Source organism: Elephantulus edwardii, unplaced genomic scaffold (assembly GCF_000299155.1).
Source record: "Elephantulus edwardii isolate Elephantulus edwardi_28Jun2011 unplaced genomic scaffold, EleEdw1.0 scaffold00120, whole genome shotgun sequence".
In the NCBI taxonomy this organism is placed as follows: Eukaryota; Metazoa; Chordata; class Mammalia; order Macroscelidea; family Macroscelididae; genus Elephantulus; species Elephantulus edwardii.
Genome location: NW_006399870.1, coordinates 1,396,566 through 1,409,605, shown reverse-complemented (window position 1 = coordinate 1,409,605; position 13,040 = coordinate 1,396,566). Strand labels below are relative to the sequence as shown.

The 13,040-nt window shown below is 40.0% G+C and overlaps 1 protein-coding gene across 1 annotated transcript in view; it reads left to right on the top strand.

Annotated features, from left to right (window-relative positions):
• The window catches only part of SIAE (sialic acid acetylesterase), a 136,565-nt gene that overhangs the window by 80,526 nt on the left and 42,999 nt on the right, over positions 1 to 13,040 (top strand). Inside the window, exons 4-5 of the mRNA XM_006892800.1 lie at positions 2,166 to 2,304; positions 10,946 to 11,123. Of these exons, the coding sequence (XP_006892862.1) occupies positions 2,166 to 2,304; positions 10,946 to 11,123 (317 nt within the window). The remainder of the gene's footprint in view (positions 1 to 2,165; positions 2,305 to 10,945; positions 11,124 to 13,040) is intronic.

The window sequence follows — 13,040 nt, the reverse complement described above, 5'->3', positions numbered from 1 at the left end:
CCTCCGCCCCTCACTCACTCCCCTGGCAGACCACAAGCCACGGTTTTCTGAGGAATGAATTCTTGACGTTTCTTCATTAATTCAAGAATGTGATATAAAGGTTACAAAATGACCCAGGCGAGCAGCTGCTTTGACAGTGAACTGGTCCCTTCCCTGGGGAGTCGGCAGTGCTCTCTCCTGCAGTAGCTTTAATGACTTCAAATACCTTAGTATTCATTTACATCCTCATTTAAATACTTGGTAGAAAAATAATTACACAGAGGTGTTTGATGAGATGAAATCTGATCTCAGCAGATGGAGTAGGCTTTCTCTTTCATCAGTGGGGAAACCAAGTGTCATTTAAATGAAAATCTTCCTGAAATCTCTTCATTCCTAAATTTGCTGTGAATATCCCCTGAGGAAATGCTTCCATCAAAAAGGCCTAGGGAGATGGGAAAGGATACTAATTCCCTAAGTAATTGTTGTTAGGTATGGTAAGAATTTTTTCCCCCTAAGCCCCTTTGTTAACACTTTATGTGACTTCCACATTTTGGTTTGAATTATTACACAAAGATGGGCTTGAAAATGGCAGTTGTCCAGCTATCATTTTGGATTCAGTTCTGTGTCCTACTAATGGGGTAGGAGAACACCATCCACCCCAATTCTGGCCTTGCAGTAACCCACAGTGTTAACCGTGGGTCTAAAAGACAGTGAGACAGTAAGTGGTATGCTTCCCATCCTGCTTTCCCAAGCTGGCATTTCCTTGCAGTGAGGCACTTGAGTTCCCAGTCATTGCGGAAGCTAGCGTGGGTGGAGAAAAAGAGTGCAGTTTCATCCACTGTTTCCATGGAAGCAACATACGATTCTTAGCACTTAGCACAGAACTGAATTTCAAAAGGGGTGACTTTTTGCAGGTAGTTGGTGTTGAAAAATAATTTTCCTGCCAGAATATACTATGAGTTCATTAGCCTGTTCTTACCCTTTAATTTTATTTACTTTTATTTGACTTATGCCAAGCAAGATCCTGAACACTCAGGTCTGGATTTCCTATGGAATTTTCCTAACATCATGTTTAAACTCTGTGCCAAGTGGGAAGACCATGGAAGAAGCAGAGTTGTTGCTACTCAGCTCTTCAGTCTGTGGCTCACCTTATAACCCAGAGCACCATTCCTTTTGCAGCTAGTCATGCTGCTGGCTGCAGCAGACTTAGTGATGACTCAAAAGGTGATTCAGGGGCAGGATATTTTAATGCAACCTTCTGTGGTGGCACCCTGGCTGCTCCATAATTTCTATTACACTGTAGGCTGAAGGGCCAGCTGAATTCTCTGTGGCGAGTAGGAGGGGAAGTGGGGCAGCTGCACACGCTGTGGCTAGCAGGCAGTGGAGAGTGTCCCAGCCTCCTATGCACAGAGACTGGCAGCCCTGTCTCAGCTGGAGCTTGTTTCCTGAGGCAAATGATAACCAGGCTTCTTGACTTTCATCTTAGCCCTTTGTTTTGAGGGTCAGGTGGACTAGTCTAGAGTTGTGTATATAGAAGGGTTGCCAAAACACAAAGAAAAGCAGAATATATCCTAAAAAATATTATGTTGTACCTTAACTCTTAATAAGAGTTAAAGGAAACAAAAATTATCTATAAACTCTTTGAGGAAAGCAATATGTCTAACAAATAAACCACTCTGTATAGCCTACATTCTTTTCCGGGAAAACCCTAAGTCATTCTTGTTATGCTCCGTGTAGCCGATAGGTAGCATAAAATGATTTGGGAAGATATGATGCTTAGATGAACCCTTGTCTAATATCTTGGGACAATTTCAGGCAATCACCCTTAAAACCTACCATTTCATTCTTTACGCCTCCCATGCTTCTCTTAGGTGAGATGCTAGGACTGAGGTGGAACCAGTATCAGAACGATTCAGCTGTTCAGCCAAACATTTTGTGTGTGTGTTTGTGTGGATGGACCACACTTTACCGCTTGCTGGCCTTTCAGGCTCCATAAGCACTCTTAGCACTACTCTCTTAAACAGCTGACCACCATGGCTTTGTAGAGTCAGATACTGCTGTTCTGAGTTAAGTGCTTAACAGGAACTCTGAATTTTGGCAGAATTTATTGAGAATTGGTAAGATAGTTAACCACTGACTAGTTTGGTCTAAGAAATTATATTCTTGTATTGTTTCCCCCCCTCCAGATATATAATGCTACAAAAGAGATGTCTAATATTACCAACTATCAGTCTGTCCGCATATTCTCCGTTTCTCTTGCTCAAGCAGAGCAGGAATTGGAGGACCTTGCTGGGATTGGCTTGCCATGGTCTAAGCCCTCTTCAGGTAAGTGCTAAAAAAGTGCTATGGTGGATTAACAGTCATAAAAGCTTGTATGCAGGCATTTAAGATACAGTCATTGGTCTTTGCCTGTCCACAACGAAGAAGAGTGAAGAAAAACCAAAGATGTATAGAAACAGTCCAAAGTACTAATGATCCAGGAGAATCTCAACATCCATAACACTGACACCAGAAGAACCAGATGGTGCCCAGCTACCACTGCTCGTGACTCTATAAGGGATCACAGTAGAAGGTCCTGGATAGAGTAGGGGGAAATGTGGAACAAAATTCACCAGCATAATAAAGGCCAGGCTTGCTGTTTTAATAGAAACTAGTGGTATCCCTGAAACTATGGCTCTTATTCACCTTTTGAACCTAGAACAAAGGTCATTCTTGTGGCTCAACTTTCAGCCAAGCAGTAGACAGGAATATTAAGATGATCAGTAAAACCAAAGAGGCACTTGTTGTTTTTGTCATATGCTGTTGAATTGACTATGACTCATAGTGACCCTATGCTCCAAAACCTGCTCTATCCTAAGCCAATCTCACTGTCTCTGATGTACCTACTCTCATGACCCCAGTTATGGAGTCAGTCCATCTCATCCAGGGTCTTCCTTTCCTGCTTTGACCCCTCACCATTCCAAGCATGATGTCCTTCTCCAAGGATTGGTCACTCCTGGCAATAAGCCCAAAGGATGTGAGACAGAGCCTCCAAATCCTTGCCTCCAAGGAACAGCTTGGGTTCACCTTCTCCAGGACAGACCTATTAATACTTTTGGTATTTACTCCTTAGACTAACAAACCCTGTAAGGTCAAAAGAGCAGCATTTGCCAAGGACAGTGCCCAGAAGGTAGAAAAGGATAAGAGAGAAGGATTAATGGATATGAGACTTACAAGGAGGAAGTGGGAAGAGTATGATTATGCTGAAGATATTGTAATTAATTTAAAATAAAATATGAGAATGGTTGACTGTAAATGGTTAAAGGTGAAACCAATCTGTTCCTTGGAGGTAGGGATTTTGAGGTTCTGTCTCACATACTTTGAGTGTTCTTTCCATTCTGGTTGTTTTGTTTTAAGTATCCTAGTTTCCCTTCCCTGTTATATTCTCACCTTTCTACTAAAGTAATTGTTGACTGTTTTGTTTCTCCTAAGTGAATTTAAAAGGCGTCAGTAGTTACAGGGGATATTTGTTGTTTTTGAGACAACTTTTTATTTAGCTAAGTGGTGTTGTGTTGGAGTTGCATGTGCCGTTGAGTCGCTTTTGACTCACAGCCACCCTATGTACAAGAGCCCTAAATGCTGCTCTATCCCTGTGCCAACCTCGCAGTCTCCGACACACTCATTCCCACCGTCCCAATCACAGAATCAAGACATCTCATCGAGGGTCTTCCTCTCCTGCCCCATCCCTCCACTCTTCAAACATGATGTCCCTCTCCAAGGACCATTCCCTCCTTCCAACATGCCCAAAGTATGTCAGATGAAGCTTCAGAATCCTTGACTTCCAGGAGCATTCCGGCTTCACCCTCTCCAGGTCAAACCTGTTTGTTCTCTTAGCGGTCTGTGGTGTATTCAACACTCTTTTACAGCACCACAGCTCAAAGGCATCAATTCTCTTTCTATAATCCCTAGTCACTGTCCAACTCTCTGATGCATAGCACTTAATTGCGAAGACTATAGCTTGGATCAAGTGCACCTTAGTCTCCAGGCTGACATGGTTGCTCTTCAGTACTCTTGAGAGGTCCCTCACAGCTGACTTTCCCAATGCAATTTGTCTCTTGATTTCCTGGCTTCTGGAACTAAGAGTGTTGACTGTGGAGAAGAGTGCTAAATACCCCATGAATTGCCAAAAGAACAAATAGAATGTCTTGGGAAAAGTGCAGCTAGAGTGCTTCTTGGAGGCAAGGATGGAGAAGCTTCATCTTACATACTTTTGGGCATGGTGTTAGGAGAAGCTGTTCCTTAGAAAGTGACATCATGCTAGGAAAAGTGGAGGGTCAGCAAAAAAGGAAGACCTTCAACTAAAATTATAGACAGTAAATGCAGCAGCGGGCCTCAAGTGTGTGATGATGAGGATGGCGCAGTATAGAGCTGGTTCAGGTTTGTTGTTTATGCAGTCACTGTGAGTTGTACTTGATTTGACAGCACCTAACAACAAAAATAATTTGAGATTAGTTTTAATACAAGTTAAGGGACTTTGTAATTCTCTAATATAAACTAATCCAGCATGTCTGTTTTCTGTTACTTGTTTTAAGGAATCTGAGGTTACAAAGTTCCCCCCGTTCTATTAAGATCCATATATTGTGGCCCTGATTAGAATAGCTGGTAGTAGTAGCTGACAGCATCTAGTTCTTCTTGACTTAGGGTAGACAGCCCATGTTTCATGGAGACTTAGAAGACTGGTTTTTTCTTTGAGACTTCTATTTTCTCTGCTTTTTGTTTTTCTTTCTTTTGTGCTGGATTGTTGTTGTTAAGTGATGTTGAGTTGACTATGACTTATAGTGACCCTATGAACAATAGGTCTGAACTCCACCCTTTCCTGTGCCATCTTCACTATCTTTGAGACAGTTAAGCCCTCTGTTGTAGTCACTATACTAATCCATCTTGGTGACAGCCTTCACTTCCTTTGCTGACCCTCCACCTTTCTGAGTATGGTGTCCTTTCTCAGAACTGGCCCCTCCAAACAACATGCCCAAAGTATGTCAGACAAAGTTTCACTATCACTGCCTCAAAGGAGCACCCTGGCTGTACCTTTTCCAAGATATACTTGTTTCTCCTTTTGGCGTCCATGAGATATTCTGTGCTTTCTCCATTACCACAACTTAAAGGCAGCAGTATTTCTTCTGTCATCCTTTTCATTGTCCAACTTTCAGATGCATAACAAGTAATTGAAAAGACCAAGGCCCAAATCAGGTGCACCTTAGTCTTTAAGCAGACATCATTACTCTTCAGCATATTGGAGAGGTTCTTGACATCAGACTTTCCCAATGCAATATGTCTATGATTTCCTGGTTGCTGTTGCAAATGGTGTTGACCATGGATCCAAACATCATGAAGTCATTGACAATTTCAATCTTTTCTTCATCTGTCATGATATTGCCTATTTGCCTGGTGGTGAAGATCTTTGTTTTCTTTTTTTCAACATAAACATGTTTTAAATTTCTTTCATTTTTACACATTTCCTTCCCTCCTTTCCCCTCCCCTCTCCCACAGCCCTTAAATGCACCCCTTGTTCCAGATTATTGTCATACATATAATGCCTAATCATATATTCCTTTCAGATAATTTTCCCCTCACCTGATCTAATGCTGTGTACATTATTTATCCACTCTTTCCATATTTTCTCCCCAAGACCCCCATGTCTGTCTTGTTTTATAACAGCAGTGTTACACAATATTTGATTTTTTATGACTGAGATATTTCACTCAGCATAATGTCCTCCCGGCTTCCCTATGTTATACAATGTTTTACTAGTTCATTGTTTTTCAGTGCTGCATAGTATTCTATTGTATGACTGTACTGTAGTTTTTCTATCCATTCATTTGTTGATCAGCACTTGAGTTGCTTTCATCTCTTTGCTACTTTGAATAATGTGGCAATAAATAGGGGTGTGCATACATCTGTTTGAGTCACAGTTCTGGTTTCTTTAGGATATATTCCCAGTAGGAATTTCTGGGTAAAATAGATGTCTTTTTCCAGCTTTTTTGCGAAAGTGCCAGACCACCTTCCATAGTGGTTATACAATTTTACATTCCCACCAGCAGTGAATAAGAGTTCCAATCTCTCCACAACCTCACTAGGATTTGTTGTTTCCTGGGATTTTTGTTTTTTTAATGTTAAGATGTTCCCCTTATCGAAGGGTATAGTCTTTCATTCTCTCTCCAGCAAGTGTTTCAGGCATATCATCTGCATAATGCAAATTACTGATGAGTATTCCTTGTACCCTGCCACTACATTCTACTTCATACAGAACAGCTTCTTGAATGATTTGTTCTGCATACAGATTCAGTAGGTATGGGGAAAGTATGTAGTCCTGATGCACACCTTCCCTGATTTTAAGCCATGCAGTATTCCCTTGCTCTGTTTGTATCACAGCTTCTTGATCTAGGTATACATTTTGTATGAGCACGATTAAATGTTCTGGAACTACCATTCTTTCCAATGTGAGCCATAGTTTGTTATGATCTACACAAATACTTTTGCACAGTAAATAAAACACAAATAGCCATTCTTCTGGTATTCTCTGCTTTCAGCCAAGACCTACAGCAACAGCAGTGTTATCACGGTGCCATGGCTGCTTCTAAATCCAGCCTGAATTTTCTGGTAGTTCTTTGTCCATGTATTGGTCTAGCCATAAAAATCTTCAGCAAGATTTTACTTATTATGTGATATTAATGATAGTGTTTGGTAAGTTCCACATTCTGTTACATTGCCCTTCTTAGGATTAGAAACAAATATGGATCTTTTCCAATTGATTGGCTAGGTAGCTGGCCTCAAAATTTTCTGGCATAGCTTAGTGTGCACATCTATGGCTGCACAAATATGTCAACTGATACTCCATCAATTCCTGAGGCCTTATATTTTGCTAATGACTTCAGTGCAGCTTGAACTTCTTCCTTCATCACCATTGGCTTTTTTTTTTAAATACAGGGTTGTTTAAATATTTTTTAAAATTTTGTTTGTTTTTTCTTTTCTTGTTGTGTACTGTCAAATAGGATCCGATTGTCACAGGAGAATATTGTCCCCTCTTCTCCAGCGGAGCATCTGGTGGATTTGAACCATGTGCCTTCGGGATTACAGCACAGCTTCTTGCCACTAGGCCAGAGCTCCCTTCATCATCATTGGTTCTTGATCATACCTTGCTTCCTGAAATGCTTTTGTGTCTACCAACCCTTTTTGGTACAGTGATTCAGTGTATGCTTTGATTTTCTTTTGATACTTCTTTGATCATTCAGTATTTGGCCCATAGTATCCTACAGTATTGCAGCTTGAGGCTTGTTTTAAAATTTTTCACCTTGAGAAATATCGGATAAGGTCTTCCCTTTTTGCTTTCCAACTCCAGCTGTTTGCACATTCCTTAATAATACTTTGCTTTGCCTTCTCACTCTGGTTTTTGAAATCTTTTTTTCATCTCGTTCACTTTGGCATTTCTTCCCTTTGTTTCGGCTTTTCAATGATCTTGAACAATTTTCAGTCTCTTCTGACGTTCATTTTGATCTTTTATTTCTGCCTTGCCTTTGTAATGACTTTTTGCTTTCTTCATGGATGATTTCCTTGATGTCACCACAGCTCATCAGATCTTTGATTATTGGTGTTCAGTGCTTTAAACCTATTCTTGAGATGGTTTTTCAATTCACATGGGATAGACTCGAGATTATATTTTGGTTATTGTGGACTTGTTTTCATTTTCTTTAGCTTTTTGCTTGAACTTTCGCATGACTAGTTGATGGTCTGTTCCACAGTCAGCTTCTAGCTTTGTTTTGACTTCAGATCTTGAGATCCTTCAACAATTCTTTCCACTGTTGTAGTCAGTTTGATTCCTGTGTGGTCCATCAGGTGAGGTCCATGTGGACAGTCTCCACTTGTGTGTTTTTCCTACATTTCTGTCACCACATCCATAATTTCCAACTAACATTCCTTTTTTTTTAGCCCATTGTTACAGTCACTGTTCCAATCCATCTTTTTGAAAAATCTTTCTCTCTTTCATTGACCTTCCATTTTCCCAAGCATCATGTCTTTTTGCTAGGACTGGCTTCTCCTGACAACATGCTGAAAGTATGTGAGAGAGAAAATTTTACTATCCTTGCCTTTAATATGTTGCTGCAAATGACGGCTATAGCCGTCATGAGCATTTTAATTAATAAAAAAAGCATATCATTCGTACGAAGTGTACTATGCATTTATTTGTTAATTATTTAGCAATACATCAAAAAATGTGTTTCTGAGCACGGTAGTCAATTTAAAACTGTGTGGCAAAAGTGTTAATACGCAACTTAGTTACACTTCCTTCAAGACACATTTGTTTGTTGTTTTGACAGTTCATAAGGATATTCAGGGCTTTTCTGTAACATACAACTTAAAAGGTTCAATTCTTTTCCTATCATGCTTATGCTTTGTCCAGCTCTCTAACACATGGTAAGTAATTAAAAAGACCATGGCTTGGATCAGATGGATGCTAATCTTTAAATTGATATTGTTCTTGAGCACTTTGGAGAGGTCCCTGACAGCAAGTTTTCCCAATACAACAAGACATTTGACTTCTTGACTGCTGCAACCATGAGTGTTGATTGTCAAGCTAAATAAAATGAAATAGTTGGTGTTATGTCTAAGGTCATCAGCCCAAGGTGGAGCCTCAAGTTCAGTGGTCAGTTGGAAGAAAAAGCATGAAGAACCAAGGGAATCTTAGACATCATTTTATTTGCAGTGCACACAGGCTGCAGGGAAGAGAGGTGAGCTGCAAGACTCCAAGTCCCTTGGGAACTTTCCCACAAGGTTCTTGTGCTGAGGACAAAGGAAGAATGCTGCCAAAACATTATCATACTATGCTCCTGCACAGTTACCCTTAGCTTTCAGGAATATTAATTCAACAAAACAATACTGCACTTGCTCAAACATGGCAGTGGTTTAGTAAAAAACTGTTTATCACATATATATGGCACATTACGGTACCAAAATATGCTTGTCGTGTATAAAAAGCACATTACAGTACCCAAATTTGCCTATCATATATATGAAGCACATTTCAGTATTCCACAATTGACGGTTTCAATCTTTATCCATTTATCATGATGTTGTCTTTTGGTTCAGTGGTGTTGTTGTTTACCATCGAGTTAAGTTGTAACCTATTTATAGGTGACCCTCCAGTGGGTTTTCAGAGTCAGTAATTTGCACAAGAGGAGATTGCCTGTTCTCCCATGGAGCAGCTGGCGGATTTCAGCTAGGTTGTGCCTTTGGAATTGCAATGAAGCTTCTTATCACTAGGGCACCACTGGTCGAGTTGTTTGGAGTTTTATTTTCTTGGTGCTGAGATATAATCTGTATTGAAGGCTCTAGTCTTTGTTCTTCTGCAGCAGGGTATTCTTTCTACACACAACATTATTTCGTCTACTTAATGCAGGTTGTTGATGAGTCTTCCTCCAACCTTGATGCTACATTCTTTAAATAGTGAAGAAATCAAAAGATACATTGCATTGAAAAAAATCTGCTGTCAAGGACCTCTCCAAAGTGGTGAAGAGCAGCAATATCAATAAAAACTAAAAGTGCTCCTGATCCAAGGTCCTGGTATTTTCTGTTGCTTCTTATGTATCTGAAAGTTGGACAATAAAGGATGACAGAAGAAGAATGGATATCTTTGAGTTGTGGTGTTGGCAAAGAATATGGGATATCCTGTGAACTGACAAAAGACAAAACAAGTCTTTCTTGAAGAAAGTGCAACCAAGTTTTCCCGTAGAGGGGGATGGTGAAACTGGCTCATATACTTTGGGCATGTTGTCAGGAGAGGCTAGTCCTTGGTTAAAAGATAGTATTCTGGGAAAGACAGAGAAAGGGATGACCCTTAACAAGATGGATTGACCCATTGACTATAAAAGTGGGCTTAAGCATGTGAGGGATTGTGAGAATGGTACAGGATTGGCAGAGTTTATATTTGTTGTTCATGGTTGAAGTGTAGTGGGTCTGTTGCTCAGTTTGACTTTCCTACACCATTGTCTTTGGCCTTGCCATTTCTTTCTTTATGCTTGCTTGGAGAAATACTTCTAATCTGATCCAGCTGCCTCAACTCTGCCTGCCCTGAAAACACTCAGCCTACTGGTAGCATCAACAGCTGCATGAGCCATTTCTCCTCTTGCAAATAGGGCATGCTAGTCTAGTCACAAGGGGATTGGCTAATCTTGCCTTTCATTTTAGCAGATTTAGTGGCAGAAAGAAGGAATCTTAACATTAGGGAAAAAATGGGAAGCATATAACACAGTGCACATCCCTCCTGCCCCAGGGATTGTATCTTGTTAATTGAGAAACTGTCTGGACAAAGAGATAATATCTTGCTGTTAACTGAGAAACTGTCTGGACTGCAGAATTGTATCTTGCTGTTAATTGAGAACTATCTTAGAAGATTGTTTATTGCTGTTAACTAGGGTTGTTAACATGTTGATTTGTGTAATAAACACACAACTGTGAGCATAGTTCAGTGAAGTCTTTGTACTCAGTGCAGCAGTGTGAGAAAACATGCCTAATCTCATGGGGATTAGTTTTGTGTTGTGGATGCTATTTATGGGGGAAGTTTCCCTTTGTGGATTTAGTAGAGGCTGTCCCCACGCTGCCCTTATGGATATTACTGTTTTTACAATAGTGTCATAATGGATGAGTCATATTGGACATACCTTCATGTAATACAATAACAGAAGCAGCACTTTTTTCCCCTTTAGAAAAGGTTCTTCTTAAGACAAATTTGAAGGAGAGAATAATGTCAGGATTAATGAAGAGAGTAACAGTATAGAGGAAGACTATAGTCAGGAAGGGATTTATCTCTTCTTTGAAAAGTTTTAGAAAGGAATGCGGAGTATGACCCATACCCATCCTTTTTATCTAGAACCATCTAGTAACAACATCCACTTTAACCCCTGAACTTTTTTGTGTTTATTTCTTGGAACAGAAAACTCTGACCATGGAAATTTACAGAACATGTCAGCAGTGTGCTGGCTGTTTGGGCGTTACCTGTATGACTCTCTGCAATATCCCATTGGACTGATTGCCTCCAGCTGGGGTGGGACACCCATTGAAGCCTGGTCCTCTGAAAGGTCATTGAAAACCTGTGGAATCCGTCAACAAGGGTGAGAAAGCTCCCCAGATGTTTCTAGAAATGAGCACCCAGTTAGGGGAAATCTCACAAATAGCTGTGTAAGAGAGAGAGAAGGATCCTATTCTCCTTTGGGGAACCCAGCAGAGCAAGTATGATTTAAATGTATGTGTGTGTATTTTGTGTGTGTATGTGTATTTATAAATATATAATATTTATAGCTTATTCCACACAGAGGTAAGATGCTTTCACTGTCATCAGTACCACAAATCTTTTGAGAATATGTCCAGAAGCTATTGTATTCCCTTTCCTTAATAGTACTAGCTAAAACTTACTGAAAACTTTCTATATGTATAACACTCACTTAAGTACTTTATTATCTCATTTTATACTCACAAACTCCATGAAAGATGGAAATTTAATTATAATATGGTTAAAGATGCTACGTCTCAGAGAGACTTTCTTTAATAAGTGGTGAATTCTAGCTTCAATGCTTATATTCCTAACCACTGTGCTGTATTATGTACAAGAGTAAAAATTTAACAAGAACAACAAATACATAAGCATGTAATGAAAATACAGTAATTAATATGCTGACTGTGATAGCATTCTTAGGAAAAGCTAAATCAAAGTGAACTGAGGAAACGGGAAGAAAGGGGAAGGGAAGAAAATGTGCAACAATGAATGAATTAAAAAAAAAGACCAATATTTGGGTGGAGAAAGTGCTAGATAACAAAACGTCTGTTACTATTAACATAGAATTAACGGAATATGAAATTGTTTGTTGTTGGGTTTTTTGTTTGTTTGTTTTTTAGGAGGAACTGAAAAGTTATAATCCACGTTAGTAACAGAATACAGTCAGGACAGCCTCTGAAATGTGTGTGCAGGCAACTCAACATTGAGCTTCATGGCTTTTGGCCAGTGTTCCAAAGTTCTCAGTCCTTGCAATATTGGCTTCCCCTGCCACCTTCCAAGATTTTCCAACAGACTTGGACAAAGGCTCTTACCTTAGCACTGATTCTGTCTATGGGGGATAGCAGGCCCAAGGTCTGCTCTGTTTCCTGCCAGGTTCCTGGTTTCCCACTGTTGCTGTTGTACATACTGCTTTGGCCCTGAAGGAAGAGTTGCATTCTCTTGCTTTTCTTTGCTGGCAATAAGGTTTCTTCTTTCTGCTGCTGGTTCTGTTCAATTTAATCCCAAGACTACCTAAACCCTTGTGGGTTGGTGAGACTAGCCATTCTCCTCATGGATAGATAGACTAACATGCCCTATCTTCACATTCTCACTCATCCACATAGCAAAAGGAAATGCTTTTACTTGTCATTGGCCCTTTTACTCTGGGAAGACCTCCAAGGAGAGGAAGGACTTGAACTCTTGCTATAGCTTGAATAAGAGTTTGCGGTGGGAAAGTTAAGACTTTTGTCTTTGGGACAGAGAGGATGGCTAGTATTAGATTAGGATGGAGCATCAGACTTTCTCAATTTCTCAAATCTCTAGGGCAAGGAGGAATTAGGGTGTGGAGAAAAGGGCATTCTTAAACACAGCTGTTAAGAGCATAAATTCATACATCTATTCTACACAGAAATATGGAAACACATTCAAAGGCTTAAAAAAAATAGGTCTCTTTGAAGAAATGCTCAGAATCACTAGCAAACAGAGATGCAAATCAAAACCACAATGAGATACCATCTCACTCCAGTAGCAGTGGCAAAGTTTAATGGGACAGCAAGTAATGAATTTTGGAGAGGATGTGGAGAGATAGGAACTCTCATACATTGTTGGTAGAATTGTAAATTGGTACAACCACTCTGGAAGGTAGTTTGGCATTTTCTCAAAAAGCTGAACATAGAAATTCTGTATGATCCAGCTGTTCTACTGCTTGGAATATGCCCCAGGAAAACGTGAATTGAGACATAAATGGAGATTTGAACATCAGTGCTCATAGCAGCAT